Source organism: Hypanus sabinus, chromosome X2 (genome assembly GCF_030144855.1).
Source record: "Hypanus sabinus isolate sHypSab1 chromosome X2, sHypSab1.hap1, whole genome shotgun sequence".
Taxonomy (NCBI): Eukaryota; Metazoa; Chordata; class Chondrichthyes; order Myliobatiformes; family Dasyatidae; genus Hypanus; species Hypanus sabinus.
This window is the reverse complement of record NC_082739.1, coordinates 4,896,963-4,920,146: the sequence shown is the minus strand read 5'-3', so window position 1 is coordinate 4,920,146 and position 23,184 is coordinate 4,896,963. Positions and strand designations below refer to the sequence as shown.

At 42.5% G+C, this 23,184-nt stretch overlaps 1 protein-coding gene and 1 pseudogene across 3 annotated transcripts in view; both read right to left on the bottom strand.

The window, feature by feature from the left end:
* The window catches only part of bace1 (beta-secretase 1), a 178,395-nt gene that overhangs the window by 66,993 nt on the left and 88,218 nt on the right, over positions 1-23,184 (bottom strand). For all 3 annotated transcript variants that reach the window (XM_059956831.1, XM_059956832.1, XM_059956830.1), the window contains one exon: positions 12,739-12,955. In XM_059956831.1, the coding sequence (XP_059812814.1) occupies positions 12,739-12,955 (217 nt within the window). The remainder of the gene's footprint in view (positions 1-12,738; positions 12,956-23,184) is intronic.
* Positions 6,976-8,581, bottom strand: LOC132385277 (sin3 histone deacetylase corepressor complex component SDS3-like; annotated as a pseudogene).

Below are 23,184 nucleotides of genomic sequence, written 5' to 3'. Positions count from 1 at the left end.
TAGATTTATAATCCTCTGCAGCTCCTTTCAGTCCTGTGCAGTAGCTCCGCCATACCAGACAGTGATGCAGCCTGTCAGAATGCTCTCCACGGTACATCTATAAAAGTTTTTGAGTAGATTTGTTGACATGCCAAATCTCTTCAAACTGCTAATGAAGTATAGCCGCTGTCTTGCCTTCTTTATAACTACATCGATATGTTGGGACCAGGTTAGATCCTCAGAGATCTTGACACCCAGGAACTTGAAACTGCTCACTCTCTCCACTTCTGATCTCTCTATGAGGACTGGTATGTGTTCCTTCGTCTTACCCTTCCTGAAGTTCACAATCGGCTCTTTCATCTTACTAATGTTGAGTGCCAGGTTGTTGCTGTGGCACCATTCCACCAGTTGGCATCTCACTCCTGTATGCCCTCTCATCACCACATGAGATTCTACCAACAATGGTTGTATCATCAGTAAATTTATCAATGGTATTTGAGCTATGCCTAGCCACACAGTCATGTGCATATAGACAGTAGAGCAATGGGCTAAGCACACACCCCTGAGGTGCACCAGTGTTGATCGTCAGCGATGAGTATGTATTATCACCAATCTGCACAGATTGTGGTCTTCCGGTTAGGTTAGGAAGTTGAGGATCCACTTGCAGAGGGAGATACAGAGGACCAGGTTCTGCAACTTCTCTATCAGGATTGTGGGAATGATAGTATTAAATGCTGAGCTATAGTCAATGAACAGCATCCTGACGTAGGTGTTTGTGTTGTCTAGATGGTCTAAAGCCACGTGGAGAGCCACTGAGATTGCATCTACCATTGACCTGTTGTAGCGATAGGAAAATTGCAATGGGTCCAGGTCCTTGCTGAGGCAGGAGTTCAGTCTAGTCATAACCAATCTCTCAAAGCATTTCATCACTGTCGATGTGAGTACAACCAAGTGATAGTCATTAAGGCAGCCCACATTATTCTTCTTAGGCACTGGTATAATTGCTGCCTTTTTGAAGCAACTGGGATCTTCTGCCTGTAGCAGTGAGAGGTTGAAAATGTCCTTGAATACTCCCACCAGTTGGTTGGCACAGGTTTTCAGAGCCACACCACGTACTTCATCGGGACCTTCCACCTTACGAAGGTTCACTCTCTTTAAAGGCAGCCTAACATCGGCCTCTGAGACGGCGGTCACAGGGTCATCAGGTGCAGCAGGGATCTTCACAGCTGTAGTTATATTCTCCCTTTCAAAGCCGGCATAGAAGGCGTTGAGTTCATCTGGTAGTGAAGCATTACTGCCATTCATACTGTTGGGTTTCGCTTTGTAGGAAGTAATGTCTTGCAGACCCTGCCAGAGTTGTCGTGCATCCGATGTCACCTCCAACCTCATCTGAAGTTACCTCTTTGCCCTTGAAATAGCCCTCTGCAAATCATACCTGGTTTTCTGGTACAGTCCTGGATCGCCAGACTTGAATGCCACAGATCTAGTCTTCAGCAGATGACGTACCTCCTGGTTCATCCACGGCTTTTGGTTTGGGAATGTACAGTAAGTCTTTGTGGGCACACATTCATCCACACAGGTTTTAATGAAGTCGGTAACAACTGCAGCATACTCATCCAGGTTCGAAGATGAATCCCTGTATACAGTCCAGTCCACCGATTCAAAGCAGTCCTGTAGACGCTCCTGTGCTTCCCTTGTCCAAACCGTCTTGCTCCTCACTGCTGGTGCTGCAGTCTTCAGTCTCTGCCTATACTCAGGGAGTAGAAGTACAGCCAGGTGATCAGACTTCCCCAAGTGAGGGTGTGGAATGGCACGGTAGGCATTCTTGATGGTGGTGTAACAATGGTCCAGCACGTTGTTTCCTCTGGCATTGCAAGTGATCTGTTGATGGTAATTGCTTAGTGATGTTTTTCAGACTGGCCTGGTTAAAATCTCCCAAAATGATGGTGAAGGTGTTAGGGTGCGCTGTTTCATGCATGTTGATCCCATTGCTCAGATCATCTAAAGCCTGATTGACATTGGCCTGAGGTGGAATATAAACTGCTACCAAAATGACCCCAGAGAACCCCAGTGGTAGGTTAAAATGGATGACTCTTTACTGTTAGATATTCCAGGTCTGGTGAGCAGAATTTGGACAGCACTGATATATTTGTGCACCAAGAAGAGTTGTTCATGAAGCATACTCCTCCACCTCTGCTTTTGAGAGACTCTAATCTGTCCTGACAGTGTGGAGTAATGTATAGACCATCCCATTACCATCCAATCGATAGCTGTTCCCAAAAAGTAACTGTGGAAAGTGATTTCATCTTTGGCTATAGTTATCGTAGAAGTGCTCTGCATATTAAAGTCTGAATTGGTACATAATCTGAATGATTAAAAAGGGAACTAGATTACTCTCACACTTAATGATATCTGCAACCATATCTTCTCCCTTAAAGAGACACCATCATAATAACAATGAGCTCAAACTGCTTTTGATAACTATCCAGGAGAATGAAATATATTGTATTAAGATGGATCACCAGCTCCGCTGATTGCTGTGACAAGGTCAGAAGCTGATTATGCTTTGCATTCAACTTTCCTGCCGAGGCAATTACTCTTCACTCATTAACCCCAAGCTAAATGACGTTAAACCCTGCGCTCGCTGAATTTCTCCAAGCTGAGTGACCTTGATCATCAAGCAATCTGATTTTCAAATTTCTATCCTTCTGTTCATGTTCTTCCTTGAACTTGCCCCCCCACCAGCTCTGAAACCCACTCCAGCCTTGCCCTTTGTAAGCGAGGGTTTGCCCTTTGTGAGTCCCTGAACTCTAGCTCTGAAACAAGCTCCAACCTTACCCTACGTGAGTCCTTGAACACATCTAATTCCGATGTTTCTGAGGTCCTGAAGTCCTTGATTACGCTCTATGTCAAGCTACCAAAGATCATGACAAGCTTGGTTTTACCATAAAACCAGGACGAACCAAAGGGGTCAGACCAGTTACGCTCACAGATCTCGATTTTGCAGATGACAGTCCTACTCTCTGACCAGCTTGAGGAAGCACAGCAGCTACTGACGAAAGTGGAAATTGAGTGCAATAAAGCTAGACTTCACTTAAATGCTAAAGAGACAGAGTACATGGCATTCAGCTGCGATGAAGGTACTCTGAAGACCACAAAGACTGATACCATTAAGAAAGTCTTAGTCTTCAAGTACCTTGGGTCAAGAATGATGAGTTTGGAGAAGGACATAAAGATACGGAAGGCGCTGGCGTGGAGGGCTATGAATGATGTGAAGGAAATCAGGAGGTCGAACCTGACCAGAGGGATGAAAAAGTGGATCTTCATAGAGTCCATTCTCAAGTACAGATGCGAGATGTGGACACTCACCTAGACCATGCGATAGTCACTGGATGGTTGCTATACACGAATGCTCCGGATGGCTCTTGACGTGAGTTGGCAACAGCACATGACGAATGTCGAGCTCTAAGACGACCTACCGATGCTCACTACTAAAATCGAGGCGAGAAGACTGCAACTAGCGGGGCACTGTCTGTGCCACCCTGAGCTACCTGCCAGCCTCGTCATCACATGGGAGCCCAAGCATGGGAGGATGAACCCTGGGCGCCCTCCCAAGACTATGGTCAACACGCTCCTAGAAGATAGCTAATGTAGATGAACTGATGAGGGAGAGGGAGGAGTGGTGAGTCATTCACCCTGCCCGACGCTGGCCCCCTAGGCCTGAGTCGACGTAGTAGTAGCAGCAGTTTGCTCCATCATTCACAGCCTTGCCATCCGTTACCCATGGCCTACGTGTGCAATTCCTTCCAGAAAACTTCCTGCCGCTTGATCCTTCTTCAAAGTGATCTTTAGACCAGCTTTAATCACTTATATTGTAGTATTTCCTTCTTGGGCTGAATGTGCTGTGAAACACCTTGCAGTATTTCACCACAGAATCAGAGAATAATTATAGCTCAGGAAGTGGCATTTCATGCCAGCTCACTGGAGGACCATTGCATCAGTCCCAAACAGAATAGTGTTTTACAGGAAAGCAGGTTACTACTGTTAAAAGGCCCCTTTAAGAATGATTGTTCAACATAATCTAGAAACAGAAGTTAGTATAAAGCTATCAACGTGATGAACTGTCTCTAGCAGGATGCTATTACAGCCTCAGTGATCACTGATTGGGGTTCAAACCCTGCTGCTGTCCATAAGGAGACAGGCCATGACATGTGAGTTTCCTCCGCGGGTTCGGCTCAGTAAGTTGTGGGCACGCAATGTTGGTGCATGAAGTCCAGGACAAGAGTGCATGACTTCAGGATTGAAGGATGTCCATTTAGGACAGAGGTGCCAAGAAATTACTTTAGTTAGGGGGTGGTAAATCTGTGGAATTTGTTGCCATGAGCAGCTGTGGAGACCAAGTCATTGGGTGCATGTAAGGCAGAGATAGATAGGTTCTTGATTAGCCAGGGCATCAAAGGGTATGGGGAGAAGGCAAGGGAGTGGGGATGATTGGAAGAATTGGATCAGCCACGATTGAATGGCGAACAGACTTGATGGGCTGAATGGCCTATTCCTGCTCCTATATTTTATGGTCTTATAAAGTGATGCTAGGCTGTACCATAAGGTGACTGACAGGAAATAATAAAGTAGTGGTGGAGTTAGTGGGTGGAGGTGTTGATCAGCCTTACTGCTTGGGGGAAATAACTGTTTTTGAGTCTGGTGGTCTTGGCCTGGCTGCTACGTAGCCTCCACCCTGATGGGAGTTGGACAAACAGTCTATGAGCAGGGTGGGTGGGATCCTTCATGATGTTACTGTCCAAAGTGGAGACAAGGTTTTCTTAGTAATGTGCTGGATATTCACTTTCCAGGGCCCAAAAGACTTACTGCTAATCTCCGTTTTCTAGCAAACCAACATAAACTTTCTAAAGGCTCAGACTTGTTTGTGACAAAATTAAACTTGTAACAATATTCCTTGCTCAGCTTCTTGTTGTAAACAAAAAAAAAGTCTTCAGTTTTTAATATTCATTGCAAGTAATAATCAGTCTCAAATTAAAAGGACAGCTTTGCAATCAGCATTGCTTACAGAGTACAGGCTGCTGGCCCACAGCAGGGGACTTGCTGCTCAAGAGCTATGGATGCAAAGTGAGGTGCCCATGAGGTGCTTTCACCTGCATCAGCCAAAGGTAAGACAATGGGGTTATGTTAATTGGCCTGTATCAAACTATGCAACACTGGCTCACACCTCACACTTGCCTGCATTAAATTCCATCTGCCGTTTCTCTATCCATTTAGTTCCTGATTTCACGTCTACAGGAAACTAGGCTGTGATATAAATGCAGGTTGCAGCTATGATTATTAAAAACAAAACTTTACACAGATGGATCGCCTGACATCAAATAGCTCCTATTTCTTTCATATGGCAATTTGGAAGGTTTCAGTGAAGAGTACAGGCTGCACATTTACATTCAGCCAACAGTGAAGAGGACTTTGGCTTGATCACTCTAAAGGCACCCTGTGAAATGTGTTTCAATCGTTTTAATCCAGCACCTTGCAGGTGCAAATTAAAATTACCCCCAGCGTGGTAACCTCATTCAGAGAGGTCATTGAGTTCAAAGAATGGGAAGAAGAAATTGCACGCAGTTGTCAAATACAAGGAAGGACACATACAGTGTCTGCTAATGCTGGCAATACATAAGGTGTTTGCTTTGGATCCATTTAATTCAACTGCAGTTGACAGTAAGGATCTGAAATCTGTGCTGATTTCCATTTTCAAGCTTGAAGAGAATCAATGTGCAAAATATATAATAATCTCTGGTGTGTCAGAATGAAATGTGCGCTGGTTGGCTAAGTACTTTGAACTGTACCTGCAGCACGAGCTGCTGCTTCACTTGTAAGCTGATGGAGGACCAGGGAGGGAGGAGGCAGTCACAGAGCAAGAAGCAGCTTCCCTCACAGGGGAGGAGAGACACTGTAGCCCCTTGCTTGGCTGCCAGTGTGGCTATCAAAGGCTTTATCGTTGCAAATTTGTACTCTAGTGCTCTGCTGCTGAAAACAGAATCCATTTCAAAAATGTGTGGTGGGAGTGACGGGGGAAATGTTCTGTTATTATCTGAAGAGGGTGAGATGGGATGAAGGACTTAGAATGTTACAGCACAATACAGAGGCCCTTCAGGCCATCATGGTCTGCCAACCTTTTAACCTACTCAAAGCTTAATCTAACAATTCCCTCCTTCACACAATAATTATCACTGAAGTGGTGCTGAGCAAACTTGTGGGCATGATGATAGATAAGTCCCCTGGTCCTGATGGAATGCATCCCAGGGTACTGAAAGAAATGGCAAAATTTATAGTTGGGGCTTTGGTGATGATTTACCAAAATTCTCTGGACTCTGAGTTGGTCTCGGAAGATTGGAAAATGGCAAATGTCATGCCACTGTTCAAAAAAGGATGCAGGAAAAAGGCAGGTAACTATAGGCCAGTTAGTTGGGAAAATGCTTGAAGCTATTTGTTGTGTATGTGGCCTGGTTACACAACAATGCTATTAATAAAAATGCTGGAGATGGGAGCTAAGGTTCACGGTTCTTTACTGGCAGAAACCGAACTCGGCACACACGTACAGATCAATACGCACCTAACAGCGCATTCAACAACGTGTTACTAAGATATAAAGTAGTCCCTTATACTGCAGGCTATACGGTACACTCTCCCCCTTTTATTTTAATAGTGTACCAACTGTTTTTTTTACTGGGGCACTATGCTAAACAAAAAGGTTTACCCTTAACATACAAACGCCTACCATTTGTTTACTTAGTAACTTAATAATATCAAATTATAACAAGCCTTTTTTCAAACTTTTGGTCTAAGACCCATTTATAACTCAAGTCTCTGGGGGTGGTCTTCTCTGCCTCTCCGGGTAATGTCTGTCAATAACTTGTTTGTTTTAATACAGATTTCCATATAAAAGCCTGAGCATAGGGATTTAAGAAGATGTGCGCCTCCAACTTGCTAAGAGTTCTAGGCAGCAGATCGCCTCCATATAATGAAGACTGCTCTGTGCAGCTGTCCTAGATATATACGCATCTTTGTGCTATCACTTGTCTTCCTTACCCATATCTCATTTGATCCAACTGCGCTAATTACACAGCCAATCTTCGTATTCTCCTTAAATTCCAAATAGATAGCCTGACCCTTATGATACCATCTCCTATTATAATATAACTTTCCATCTCCTACTATTCATGCTTCATATCTTTGTGCTGGTGATTCAGCAGGAGTGCTGGGAAGATGCTCAGGAGCAGACGGAGATGCTGCTCTTTGTGGAGGTTTAAGCTTATTGAGAGTTTGCAGATCTTCCATTATCTGTTCATCTGTTAACAAGTAATTTAACTGTGCAGGTGCAGGTTTTCGTCTTTTGTCTGGAATTGGAACAGGGTCATTAGGTCTCCTCCTTAGTTTCCTAGTCATTATTGGCTTTACCTCCAAAGAATCTCCTGTGAGTTCCATTGATAGCCTCTCATTCTCAATCATCTTTTTCTTTTCTTCTAACTCAATCTTTTTATCTTCAGATTCCTTCACTGCTGCTTTCTTCTCTTTAATATAATTCCTTTCCACTTGTTCTGTCTCCAGTTGCAGAACAACCTCTGCATTTCGTATTCCTTGCTTGAATTGTTGATCTAGTCGCTTCATCCTTTTCTGATACTCCTGCAAAGTGCCTTCCTGTAACTGCTGTAGCTGTCTTTTGAGAGATGTCAATTTCTCCTGGTACATATGCTCTTTTTACTTCCAGGTAGTCTTCATCATCCTGCTTCTTGGCAATACCTGTCTCCCTTGCATCCTCTGTATCTTCATCTGAGTTGCGACCACGGATACTGTGTTCATCCCCATCGTCAGCGCTGTCTAGCTCCTCCTTGTTGGTGTAATAGTTGACAACGGGTGAGAGGAGAGCTGCGGACATCTTCCCTGCCTGCCCTCCTTTGTTGACACATCTAGTGCTTTGATGGTGTGCCAATCCAACTGGATTTTCCTGAGCCGTTCACGTCGCAGCAATGGTGGCCCTCCATTTTTCAGTACAGAGGTTCATTTGCTGTGTTTTATCTCCGTGGGTCACTGTCACTTTAATTTTACCTTTGGGACGCACTTTCTGTCATCAGTAGTTTAGTTTGTTTCAGAGGTATGTGCAAAAACAGTTGTTTATAGTCGTGTATAGAGATCACTGTTAAAGCTGAGCCTGTATCCAACTCCATTTTATGCCTCACGCCTGCCACTTGTGGACTGATCCATATTACTCTTCGATCATCTGTCTCTTTCATGTTGTGAAGTTGCAGACAAGACAATTCACTTTCATCAGAGTTGTTTTCATCAGAAATGCTTTCTTTCACTTTGTGCACATTGTTGTATTTTCCTTTCTGGGGTTTCTTGTTTCTCTGTATTTTGCCAATTTTCTGCTGTTTACTAGCTTTGCATACTCCACCAATGTGGCCCTCTTTGCCAAAGTTTCTGCATTCTTTGTCTTTAAACCAACAGTCACCTGGGTCATGTGACCTGTTCCCACAACAGTAACATTCCTTTCCTTCATTTCTGTTCATTTTATTTGTGGCATATTCCAGAGATTTTTGTTGTATCTCAGAAGTGCCCCGTGCCGCTGTTTCCGTTGATATTGCAAAGTTTAGCATTTTCTCGAATGTAAGGTCTCTTTCACACAGGAGCTTCTTCTGTGTGGTTTCACAGTGCATGCCACACACTAACCTGTCCCTCAATGTGTCTGATAGGCCAGCTCCAAATTGACAATGTTCTGATAACTTACACAATTCAGCACAATATTCAGAAATGCTTTCACTTTTGCTCTGATCCCGATTGTGAAATTTAAATCTTTCAGCAATGACCAGTGGTTTGGGGTTGAAATGCTGTTGGAGAGTGTCTACTGTTTGCTTGAACATTTTGTCAGCTGGCTTTTCAGGGGTTAACAAGTTCCTTAGCAGCCCATATGATTTTGCTCCCATAATACTGAGTAAGACGCTGGCTTTCATTTCCTCCTTAACACTGTCAGCCTCACAATATAACTCCATTCTCTCAATGTAAATTGCCCAGTCTTCAATGCCACTATCAAATGCTGTAATAGTTCCAATCATCGCCATCTTTGTTATGGTAATTTAGTCCCATTTTCCCCTTGGTTTCTTTTTGACTGACTTGTCCTTTTTGCTAGTGCTACGAGCGCACTCTGTCTAGATGTGTGTGTGTGGGCTCCTTTTTATCTCTTCTGGGGCAGGCAGACCCTCAGTCCCTGGGGGGTCAGCGCCGGCTGTGGTCTCGGCTGGACGTGCTGCAGCTCCGACTGTGTCTCTTGGTCTCCTGGCGTTCCCGACCCCGGTTGTGCTCCCGCTTCCTTTCAGACTCACAGCCTCGCACTGCCTCCTTCTCCCACTCCTTGGCTCGTTCCTTGCGTTCTTCCTCCGAGTGTCGTTATCAATTAAAATGGCGTTCTGATACAATGTAGGTTCACTAACCTTGTTGCCAATTTGTTGGCTGCAATTATACCATCATGCATTGTATGCAAAAGGATAAATGATTGGCCAAAACAAGAGTAAAAGGTTACAGAGGCCTTCCTTTCATAACTTAACCATACACACTTATTTTCAGGAAAGGATGATTTAAACAGTAACAATTTAAAAAGTAACAACACATTACCTTAAAACAGCTTAGAAATCAATCACTGGAGAGACCAGTCAGTAATGGGTTACTGGATTAGTACTATACAATATCTTAGTAATCAGGGTGAATAGATGGAGGATATTAATTGTACCTTTTTGCAGCATTTACACATTCCCTAAATATTTGATGCAAGGGGACACAATTTACAGGAACTAGCTGCATTATTAATTTCTGTGACTAAATCCTAATATTTCCTGTCAATGTTCAGGCGCCAACTGGTTTGGAACTTAATCTGGACAGAGGATGAGATTCTCTCTCACTCTGCCAGTTCCTGCAACCAGTATCCAGTGAGAGGAAATCTCAGTTCAGCAAAGTAAACAGTACACTTCCTCTCTCAGCCACTCCCCAGTCAATGGCTATGATATCCAAAAATAACCACAGGACCATCAAACCTTGGGCATGATGCCAGATTGTACAGATAACAGGCAAAGAGCAACTCAGCTCAGGACAGATCTTGTTTTGGATTCTGAGAATCTGCTCATCTGGGCTTTGAAATAAAAATCAAAGTTGCTAAAAAAAAAATTAAGTGACAAATTACAAATTGAGGACTGGCAGAAGAGACATTTCTTTTACTTACTCTCAAAGAGATTAGCCAGAGAGAGGGTGGTGAATCTGTGGAATTCATTGCCACAGACGACTATGGAGGCCAGGTCACTGAGTATATTTAACGTGGAGGTTGATACGTTCTTGATTAGTAAGTGTCAGAGCTTACAAAGATAAGGCAGGAGAAAGGTGTTGAGAGGGATGATAGATGACCGAGCAAACTCGATAGGCAGAAGAGTCTAATTCTGCTTTTATATCATGGCAGTGCTGGCAAGGGTGGCATTTACTGCCAGCTACAGTTCCCTGAGTCTGTTTCAGGCACCATATGGGTTGGTGGACACTTCTAATGAGTAAGCAAGCTGATAAAATCCATCAATTCTACGGGCTTAAATACTTGCAATTAAATTTATACATTTGAGCTCCCATCAAGTCCAACAGAACATTCTCAGCAATCCCATTCCTCATCACCTTATTCCTTTGTACACTCTCTGCTCATTCCTTCTCCTTTGATTATCAAATCCTCTTTGATTAATTTGCCCCGTACCTACACACAAGGGTCAGTTTTACAATGGGCAATTAACTGACCAGCATGTGCTTGGGATTTGGCAGGACACCACAGCACCATGCAGTCACAGGAGAACGTGCAAACTCCACACAAACAGCATCAACAATATGCACCCCACGAATCATTATTATTGGGAGTGACTTAAAAGAAAGGCGATGAATTCATCCATTAACTTAACCAATTCCCATGCTTATACTTTAATCCATACTAATATAAACATTTCAAAAGAAAACCAGAGCTTACCCTGACAAGGGGCTATTAAAAGTATTCTTTGAAGCAATGGAATTCTGGTCACAAATAAGACAAGTCTAGGAGAAGCTAGGAATAGTCTTTCACTGAGAACAGCTATTGAATTCAGATTTGTTTTTAAAAAATAGCAAATGCATACTATTGTGAAAAATATTATCTCTGATAGTCCATCTTTAATATGGATATAAAGAATGTCATCACAACAGATTAGCTTTATTTGTTGTGTGTACCTAGAAACTTCAGATCATACAGTGAAATGCATCATTCGCGTCAGCGACAACACAGCCCGAGGATTGTGTCAAGTGTTGCCATATTTCCAGCACTGACATCGCATGCCCACAATTCGCTAATCCCAACCGCACATCTTTGGGCTGTGGGAGGAAATTGGTGCACTGAGGGGAAACCCACATGGCTACCAGGAGAAGGTACGAACTCCTTACAGATAGCAGCATGAATTGAACTCTGAACGGTGATCGCTGGCTCAGTACAGTGATGCAGAAACCACTATTCTACCGTACCAATCACTACTCTGAATTGAATCTTTCCATTCTTGGTCAACGTTTAGCTCTTAAATAAATGACTAAAATTGATTATCTTGCTGCTTATTTCAATACTTGTTATAGAACCTTGCTCTCCTCAAATTGTCTACCTTCTCCTCACAATATCCCCATTGACTACAGTTTACAAATTCCTACACAAGGAATATTTAAGGTTCTCTTTTCTTTCACCAACAACATCATGGCAATACGACTATACACTTAAATAAAGCAGTAAAATCCAGTTTTTAACCATACATTCACTGGCCACTTAATTGGGTCCCTCCTGTGCCTAATAATGTGGCCACTGAATGTATGTTCACGGTCTTCTGCTGCTATACCTCATCCACTTCAAGGTTTGATGTGTTGTGTGTTGAGAGATGCTCTTCTGCACACCACTGTTATAACGTGTGGTTATTTGAGTTACTGTCACCTTCCTGTCAGCTTGAACCAATCTGGCCATTCTCCTCTGACCTCTCTGATTAACAAGGTGTTTTCACCCACAGAACTGCCACTCACTGGATTTTTTTTTGTTTTTCACACCGTTCTCTGTAAACTCTATAGACTGTTGTGTGTGGAAATACCAGGAGATTCTCAAACCACCCTGTCTGACACCAACAATCATTCCATGGTCAAAGTCACTTACATCACATTTCTTCCCCATTCTGACGTTTGGTCTGAACAGCAACTGAACCTCTTGGCCATGTCTGCATGCTTTTATGCATTGAGTGCTGCATATGATTGGCTGATTAGATAACTGCATTAACAAGCAGGAGTACAGGTGTACCTAATAAAGTGACCACTGAGTGTACATTCCCTATGTTCTACATACATCAATAGATAAGCATACACAACATCTGATGGAATTTTCATATCATTCTCTGTAAATTCTAGAGACTGTTGTGCATGAAAATCCCAGGAAAAAGAATCTCAGGGTTGAATGTGGTGACGTGCATGTTCTCTGATTATAGGTTTTACTTTGAACTTTGAATCAGGTAGCAAAATGCACTAACTGTTTTACCATAGACCTATGGACTTGCAATGAATCTGAATTTCACAACTCGCTATATCTGGCTTGAAAACATGAAAGATCGATGAACCCATTCAATAACACATTTTCATTCACGTGACTCACTGGACATTAATATCAATCATTGCAGTAAACAAAACACTTACCCTGGCAATTTCAGCATATGCCAGTCCCAGTATCCCCTCCCAGTTGGAGCCGTTGATGAAGAATTTATCAGACTCTGTGATGGCAGCAATGTTTGCTCTGACGGAGACATTCGGACCATGTGGAATGCTGACAACATCTGTCCCAAGTTCCCCTTCCCACTTGCCCTGGGTGTAGGGAACGTAGACACTCTTCCTCAGGTCTCGGTAAGTGCCAGAGCTGAAACACAAAGGTATTTAAGCTAGTAAAATAAAGAGAGGGCTGATAAAAAAAAGAAAGATTATTGACCACTTCAGCACAATCATTGCAAAAAATCATGCTGTTTTACCTATTTTGATTGGTGGGTCTATGTCTGAGTGAAGGCATGACCATTGAATACTGACCAGACAAAAGATTACTTCACTTTATTAATTTTACTTTTAAGTCAATTTTCTCTTAATTAATTTAAAATTGACCAACAGGCTACGGGACAACTTCGTTCTACAATCCTTTAGACTTTTAAATTCACATGTCTTTACATTGCAACTGAGTTATAATGCAAAGATTTTTACTCCCTCACGTTGTGGGATGGATGTAAGATTTAAGTAAATTCTAATTCTATCACTTTCAGCCTGAGCACATTCTCCAAATTCTCAGCCTCCTCAGTATTTTGTAACATAATTATTTCCAAGACGAGACTTCATCAGTTGCCAAATATTTTACAGAAGTTGCAATGAGAGTTTAGGTTGGAGAGAGTTCATGTCCTCTCAAGGGGGAGGGCTTTCCCGTATATTCCAAGGACATGTGAGTTCATAGATTCACATTGACCACTTGAAGTTGGTGTTTAACTAAATGGTGGACCTGGGGACGCTGGATGGAATTTCAGAACGGCGGAGTGAAGTCAAGATGGCACTAAACGGCATCTCCTTTGCTTGCAGCTTCAGAAACAGCTCTATTTCTATCTCTTTCTTTTCCTTTTCAAGGTTCTTTTGAAGACCCTGACCTGGGGTTACACTCTGACTTTGGTTCTTTGCAGGAATGGGACCCGCTCTCAGGGCCTCACGACCGGCTGCTTTTTGATTTCCCAAGGATGCGGCCTGGAAGACTAGTGTGCCTTCAGGGTTCTGGATTTTTGTGGCTCTGGAGATGTGCTGATTCCAGTGCCCCTGACTGAAGCATTGCGGGAGAACACGGAACATTGGGAGCAGCGGGTTAGCCGCCGTGGGAGGTGCGTCCGAAGAGCTGTGCCTTTCTTTGCAGATCTCTGGACGCAAAGCTCGGAAAAAGTGACGCTACAGACTTTTAATATCATAATTCAATGAGTTGTTTGAAATATCTCCTTTCTTGCTGTGAAATGGAGACATCTCTTTTTCCCTTATTAGGGAGAGAGCCTGTGGTATGTTGAATTACCGGGTGAACGAGTAGTCTTTGGGGGACTGCAAGTCTGTGTCTTTACTGATGTTTGCTGCACGCTTGAGAGCTCAGTGGAGGGTGCCGATGCTTTCTTTTGCTGCTGCTTGTGCGTGGCAGGGGGGAGCTGGTGGTGGGGGGGGGGTGTTAGAGTTCTAACATTTCACTGTCATTCATTCTTTGGGGCACCCCTCTTTTTGTAGATATTTGTGAAGAAAAAGAATTTCAAGATGCAGATTGTATACATTTCTCTGATATTAAATGTACCTATTGAACCTATTGAATACAGGGAGTGTAGGTTTATTTTCATTGTTTCAACCTAAGGATTGTTTCAGCCCACCATTCCAGCACCAGAGCACACAAAATGACAAGAGCAAAACAAGCTATCCTTACGTACAGTCTTCCAACCCCAGGACAAGCTGTCTCTGGTTTCCAGCCTCCACTGGCCCTCAACTTCCAGACTTCCAATGGAGCTTCAGGCTTTGATCTTTGGTACCGACCCCAGGACCTGCCATTGATGGGATCCTGAGATCCAAGCCCCGACCTCCAGTCTCGTTGACTCGTGTACCTCGAAAGTCAGCAGCTCTCATATTTCCTACTTGGTGCCATTTGACCAGAAGTCAAGATGTGCTTGGGAATGAGATTGTTCTGGGCTAGTATAGGACTCAACAGGCCAAGTAGTTTTCTTCTGTGTTACAAGGAAATATGGGAATTAGCCTCAGCAGCAGAGTCAGGAGGTGATATTTGTCCTTGCAGGGAGAATGAGGCACTTCTCCAGATCAGAGAGGATAAACATCCAGTGTCATTCAACCCTGGAGTCTGGCCACGATACTCTGCAAGTTCCTTCGGGTCGGATTGGAAATGAAGTATATGCCCTCCCCCACTGGACACCCTGTGCACATGATCGAACTGTCATTATCATTATTAAATTAAAACCAGACTTTGAAATTAAAACTTGTTTCCATGTAACCTCCCTGCAGTAATTAGACAACATTGTCTCTGAACAACCTCACCACAGGATGGCACTTAAGAGAGCTGCTTTGGAAATTGACAATCCCATCTATCCATACTTGTGCAATGATACTCTGTTAAATAATGTAACAACCACTGATTACACAAGCACATTAAAATCAGCCATTGAATGTGAGACATCCTGACTCTTTACACTGTAACCAGGCAGGGCAAGACCATAAATAAATGCTCATGTTAGTTGGCACCAGTCATTACAATACTGTATATCCGTAAAAATGGAAACCTGATTGAAAATAACCCGTATCCGGAAATATAAGTGCCCAATCTTGGGTTGGGTTCAGATTGGCTGTGACCGCGTCGCTTTGGACTAGCCGGTACTGCGTTGGTTTGGATTGGCTGGGGCCGCGTTGGTTTGGATTTGCCATAGTAGCGAATAATTAGATTGGCAGCAGCTGGATCTAGTTCAGATTGGTGGTCATGGACAGGTCACATTTGGATTGGCTATTGTAAGGTCAGTCTGGATTGGACATGGTTGGGTCGGGCATACAACAAAATCTGGTTAACAAACCCTGTCAAACATGTTTCAAAACAACAACTCGTCAAAAATAGCTGCAAACTGGAGGGGCTGGATCTACATTTTAGACTGTGCTCCCTAGCATCAGATTCTGCAACCAATAACATATTTAATATTCACCTTGTGAGTTCTTAAGATTTCAAAATAATTATTCTTTAATTTCCAAATACTCGTAATGTAGCTTCACTAGTGTAATCTTGCTCTGTACTCCCAGGCCTGTAATACTCACTGGCACACTCACACAGAGCATGAAGCTTGTCAGGAAGATCAACATGGGTGGTAACTCAGCCCATCATCAAGTCTTCCTAGGTTAGTCTGGCCTCCCTGTCCTCAACAATTGTTACGTTAAATACTGACAGACTCATCAATATACAGTGTAATTTATCTTGGTTCAATCATCAGAATTAATGCAATGCTTTAAATCAATGTGTTGGCACAAATTTAGTTGATTCATAGTGACTTCATGCAAACAGCCTCATGGTTGGCATACTACTATTTATAAGGTATGCTCTGTTTTAGTTCTCTCTCAGAGGCTTGTTATTTTCTCTACCCTGATAAATTATTGGAACACTTGCTTCACGTACATTGCAATCTCTCTCCAACCGTGAATCAGTTGGTAACTCTCATCTTTGGAGAGATTGTGAGTTGTATACACACTCTAGAAGTTTCAGCATATGAACCTACACTGACATTCAAATGCAGTGCTTTTTGCTGTTTTGCTTTCACTAATCCGCATACTCTTGAGATAGGTTCCAGTCAGCACTTCAATTTTGTTCTAACGGACCTATCGAAACGTATGTACACATTGAGGAACCAATCACTGTCTGTATAAACCACAGTTAGGCACGGTACTGTGACGTTTAGCATAACGGCACCAGTGATCCAGGCTCAACTCCCACCACTGTCTGTAGGAAGCCGCTGGTGGCGCAGTGGCATCAGTGCTGGACTTCGGAAGCGAAGGCTCCCAAGTTTGAACCCAGTCAGCTCCCCCCCCCCCCGAGCACGCTTTCCATCTGTGCCGGGTTGAGCGTCGAGCTAGCCACTCGGCCTCGTAAAAAAAAACAAGGGTCGAGTCAGGAATGTTCATATCGTGACCCGGTTAATCTGAAAGAAGACCAACCCTGACACCACGCACCAGATACGAATGGCTGACTGTCTGGTGCGACAAGCTATGAATGAACTGTCTATAGGGATCTTGTACATTATCTCTGTGACTACATGGGTTTCCTCTAGTTGCTTCAGTTTCCTCCCACATTCCAAATGTGTACGGATTAGTAGGTTAATTGGTCACATGAGTGTGCAGGCTTGTTGGACTGGAAGGGCCTCTAAATCAAAACAAGTATTCTGTTCTCAGACCACTTGTGTTAACTTGCTCTCCGCCTTGCACTCCTCCAGTAGATAATTTTGTTTATGCAGTTACAGCTTGTGATTTCAAAACTGATCACGGCTTGTAAATTTCAGTGGAAGTAATTTGCTAGCTAATAAAATTTTCTTTGAAATACTTTGAAACATAAGTTATGCTTTTGAAGCACATTTATGCTTATTTGGGGGGTATACTGAGGACAAAATAGAAGGCTTGGTGTTAACTATTGTTATATCTGTAGGACGTTCATGCCCCTGTCCCTTTAGCACAGAGATGAGAAAGAATTTCTTTAACCAGTGGGTGGTGAACCTATAGAATTCATTGCCACAGATGGCTGCAGAGACCAAGATATTGGTAAATTTAAAGTAGAGGTTAATAGGTTTATAATTATTAAGGGCGAAGGATATGGGGAGAAGGTAGGAGAATGCCGTTAAGAAGATTAATAAATCAGACATGATGAAATGGTGAAGCAGATTTGATGGGCCAAGTGGCCTAATTCTCCTCCGACATCTTATGGTCTTGAGGATATCAAGGACCAATAGAAGGTGAGACATGGAACAATACTCCTCTCTGATGTTGTTTGAATAAGAGACTTGTCCTTGCTTTTCTTGACTGACATAAAACAAAATAACAGGGAAACAAGTAGATTGAAGTCAGAGACATGAGAAATTCTGTAAATGTTGGAAATTTTGAGCAACACACAATGTCCTGGAAGTACTGAGCAGGTCAGTCAGCATTTGCCGATATTTCCTTCCTTTGATGCTATCCGACTTGCTGAGTACCTCCAGCTCTTTGGGTGAGTCGTGCAAGTAGACTAAAATACTTTGGGAGATTGCAAGTCCACGTAAATTCAAGTTTACCTTTAACATAACAACTAATTTCTATCTTATCATTCAATACTTTGGACAATCCCAATAAGCAATGTTCAGCCTGTTCTCAATCTATAAAACAAGACTGTTAAAAGCTAACTGACCATTTTGGATACACTTCGCAATAACCCACTCTCAGACATCTGTTTACAGTTGGGAAATATCAGTAAATCCCCTTGAGCTTAGCTTTTGGGGTTAAATATGGTTCAGTGGGCTGTACTTCCATCTCTGAGTCAATAGATTCAGAATCAGAACCAGGTTTATTGCCACTGCCATAAAAACACAGAAAACCTACAGCATGATACAGGCCCTTCGGCCCACAAAGCTGTGCCGAACATGTCCTTACTTTCGAAATTACCTAGGGTTACCCATAGCCCTCTATTTTGCTAAGCTCCATTTACCTATCCATGAATCTCTTAAAAGACCCTATCGTATCTGCCTCCACCACCATTGCCAGCAGCCCATTCCATGTGCTCACCACTCTCTGCGTAAAAAACTTACCCCTGACATTTCCCCTGTACCTACTTCCAAGCATCTTAAAACTATGCCCTCTCGTGTTAGCCATTTCAGCCTTGGGAAAAAGCCTCTGGCTATCAAAAAAATTCAATCAGGCTCATAAGGCACAACCTGCCTTTCACAAAGCCACGCTGACATATGTCATTAAATTTGTTGTTTTGTGGCAACAGTACAGTACAAGACATCAAATACTATAAATGACAATAAAAATATAAATTTAATTAAAATATACATAATAAATACTGCAAAAAGAGAGCAAATTAGTGGGGTAGTGTTCATGAAACCTGATGCTGGAGATGTTGACCGTGTAGTGTGTGTGCCTTCAGGCTCCTGTACTCCTTTCCCTGATGGTAGTAACGAGAAGAGGGCATGTCGTGATGACACCTTCCTGAGGCATTGCCTTCTAGAGGTTCAAATTCCACTGATGCAACATGAGCATAAATGACTTGGCAGCTTATTATCTACAAGGACAGAGATTGAAAATGAAAAGAGTACAGAGGAATATAGGTCTTCCTGAAGGTTAGCAGGCAGGTAGCTAGGAAGGCAACTGGTATATTGACCTTCATTGCAAGGCGGATAGAGTTCGGAAACAAAAGGTTGTACAGGGTTGATGGTGAGAACTAGGCATAGCTTTGGCCACCGTGTTTGAAAGGGATATATTGACATTGGAGGTGTTCCAAAAGTGTTTTACTAGTTTAATTCTTGAGATGAAAGGATTGCCCTATGATTAGGGGGCGGAACAGTAGTGTAAAGGCTAGCGTAACACTTTACAGTGCCAGCGACACAGGTTCAATTCCTACTGTTGATGTAAGGAGTTTGTACGTTCTCCCCATGACCGTGTGGGTTCCTTGAAATGTTCTGTTTGCCTCACACATTCCAAAGATGTACTGGTTTATAGGTTACTTGGTCACATGGGTATAATTGGACAGTGCAGGCTCACTAGGCTCACTGTGCTATATCTCTAGATCAGGGGTTCCCAACCTGGGGCCCATGGACCCCTTGCTTAATGGTATTGGTCCATGATAGAAAACAGGTTGGGAACCCCCTGATCTAAAAAAAAAATTAATAAAAGTGGCTACAAAGTTGGTCTGTGTTCTTCAGAATATAGAAGAATGAGGCATATTCTTAATGAAACACATAAGATTCTGGTGAACTTGACAGGGTAGATGTTGAGATGTTTCCATGAGTGGGAGAAGCTAGAATGAGGGGGCAAATTTACAAGTAAAGGCGGCTGGTTATTTAACAGTAAAGTGCCAAGGAATTTCTTCTAGCAGAAAGTAGTGAATCTCTGACACTCTCCACCCTAGAAAGCTAGGAAATTGGATTTTTTTGTTTGAAGAGAAGATAAGTGAATTTTTGAAAGATCTGGGAATTAAGGACTATGGGAAACTGGCACAGAAGAGGAGATGAGGCCTAGGACAGATGTGTCATTGTCATATTGAATGGTGGAGCAAACTTGAGAGGCTATTTCTGTTTTTGATTCCTTGTCATGTATGCAGATGCCCCTGTGCTTTTCTGAGGGAATGCTGTATCATCAGAGGTATTCCATTTATTAGGTGAGCTATTACATGATATAACAGATACACGGGTATAAGATCACACAGCACTTCAATGAAGAACAAGGTCATCACAACATTGTGGGCCAAAATACCTGTATTGTGCTATAGTGTTCTATGTTCTAATTTTGTCATCTTGCAGGTCACGTCTCTACAAGCCTACCTTAATATGATGAGAGATTCTGTCTCTACCACTCTGGATTCCAGACCTCCAACATCCTCCAGGTGGAAGGAGTCTTTCTCAATTCCCATAAATCCTTCTACCAAATGTCTTAAATCTTTACCCTCTGTCATGGAAAGTGTACTCTTCCTGTTGACTTGACTTGTAATTTTTATACACCTCAAGTAAATCACTCCTCAATTATTCCAAACAAAATAACACTGACTTATCCAACCTTTCCCCCAGCTAAAATTTTCCAGTCCTGGCAACATCCTTGCAAACCTTATCTGCACCCTTACTAGATCAGTCTCACTGCTCCTGCAATATGGTGGCCAGACCTGTAGGTCGTACTCAAGATATGCTCTAAGGTGTTCTGTATAATTCTAGTGTAACCTCCCTGCTATTACAGTTTAAAGCATCCTTTATGCCTTTTTTTTTAAATAACTTATCTTATGAATCTGTTCTACTACTTTTAAGGAACTGTGACTGTTCCTCCAGGCATCTCATGACTCCCCCCCCCTTCCATTTAATCTGCAATCCTTTGCCTTGTTCCATTCCCACATTCCTCAGAGTTGAAATTTATTTGTGAGTTTTCAGCTGTCAATATTCTTCTGCAATTTACAGCTTTCTTTTCATCGTCAACCAAATGCAGTCACATCTTATATCATTTGGTAAGTTCTTCATGATGCCTCCTACATTTTAAGTCTAAATATATCACTAACAGCAAGAGCCTAAGTACTGAGCCCTGTGAAATGCAGCTGTAAACAGCCTTTCAATTTGCAAAAACACTTACCAAATATTACTTTTAGTTTTCTTCCAATAAGCCTGTAGTACCTAGCAACACCAGGTACCCTCAAAGATCATTACAGCAAAGTTTGTTCGGCAATCTTTTCAGTTTTTTTGTAACAAAAAAAAACACCAAAAATTTGTGGGTTAATTCTAATATTACAAACAAAAATATAGCAGGCACTGCGCTTGTTTACACATCACATTAGCCAATCAGCAAAGAGCTTCATTAGGCTCCTTCCCCCACATCTTGTTAATAAACAGGTTCAGACAGAAGTTACACATAACTATTAATATATTAATAACATAATCTATTAATTGGTTATTAATCATATAGTTTTAGGACTTATTTGATTATTTACTTATGTTTTGAGTGTACAACTTCACTATCAGCCTGTCAAAATGAGCTTGATCTAATGGGCAGAGTTCTATATTTTCATCCATTGTTATGCAAAATCACACCTAATTCCTTCTATAACATTGTGGCGACCCACTTTCTGCACAGGCGAACCGGCTCACAAATAGCCAGCGTGCGGGGGGAGACTTTGGTAATGTACCTCTGACTTCATTTCCGCCCGGAGAGGGCGGGCGCTAGGGATTAAATGCCAGCGCCGTGAAGTTTGAATAAACTAGTCTCCAAACGACTTACCAACTGCGTGTCGTTATTTCAGCGCTGTGTGTAGCATATCGCTACATAGTAACTTTAATTGTGGCTTCCAGCAAAACACACCTTCAAAATATGAGGCATTCTTCTATCTTCAAAATTTCCTCTAGTTAATTTTCCACCTCTCTCTGGTTCCCCCCTTTCTGAATCTATGCCTGGCTTTGTATTCATTTGCAAATCTTGATCAAACACTTCCCAACAGCACTAGAAAATATGCCCAGAAAGATTTTGGATCAGGGTAATGCAGCACTTCTGCTTTATGTAAATCCCATCTTCCCACCATCACCTGTTAATTGCTAATTGAAAGCATAAATGAAGAGGTGGACATGATTTAGTTCATCACAGGAAAAACCCTTCCCACCACTGAGCACATCTACAAGGAGCACTGCCACAGGAAAGCAGCATCCATCATCAGGGACCCCCACCACCCAGGACACGCTCTCTTCTTGCTACTGCCATCAGGAAGAAGGGACAGGAGCCTCAGGTCCCACACCACCAGGTCCAGGGACAGTTATTACCCTTCAACCATTAGGCACCTGAACCAGCATGGATAACTTCACTCACCTCAACACTGAACTGATTCCACAACCGATGAACTCACTTTCAAGGGCTTTACAACTCATGTTCTCAGTATTATTTATTTACTTTTATTATTATTTGTATTTGTGCAGTTTTACTTATTTTGCATATTGGTTGTTCGACAGTCTTTGTTTCATCGATTCTGTTGTAGTTCGTTGTTCTACGATGAATGCCTGGAAGAAAATTAATCTCAGGGTAATTTTGTGAAGCCGAAATCACTCAGGCGGGAGTAGAGCTGGCGGAGGTGGGACAGATGTTTCTGACGACAACTGTTGGCTATAAGGATGTCGTCCAAATAGATAAACGCAAAGTCCAGGTCGCGTCCCACCGCATCCATTAGCTGCTGGAACGTCTGTGCGGCATTCGGAGGAACTCGAACAGGCCGAACAGGGTGATGAGTGCTGCTTTGGGGATGTCTTCAGAGCGCACCGGGATTTGATGGTATAAAATTAATCTATATGATTACATATAGGCACTTTGCTTGTTAATTTACTGTGAACCTGAGAAACACTGCCGCATAGCCTGTCCTCCGTCCTTGCTCACAAATAGGATCTACACTTCAAAAAGTACACTTTGGAATGCCCAGAGTTTTTGATATCTTCTGTATATTTTTTTACTATAATAATTTTATTAAAATTATTAATATTTTTTCATAATAATATGAGCATCTTTATAATAAGTCTAATTCTGAGGAATAAAATGGGTTTGTGCTATATGGAAGCCTAGTTTTCCTCCACTGTCGCAGGTCTCAGAAGTATTAATAAAGAATGCTTTCTAAATTGGATTGTACTGAATGATGTGCAGCAGTTGAGATTTACTTGGAGCACAGAATCTTCTCTTACCTCCTCCACCATGCCATCCCCTTCACTGAGACTTTCAGCACATAAGCAAAGTGGTGCTTGCAAGACTCACATCATATAGAATAATGCTAATTTGCAGTAGCAAGTTAGGCCACACAACAACCAACAAAACTGTTCACTTCACTTGTTTGTTTTTGCACTCTTTTCCTCTTAATCTTTC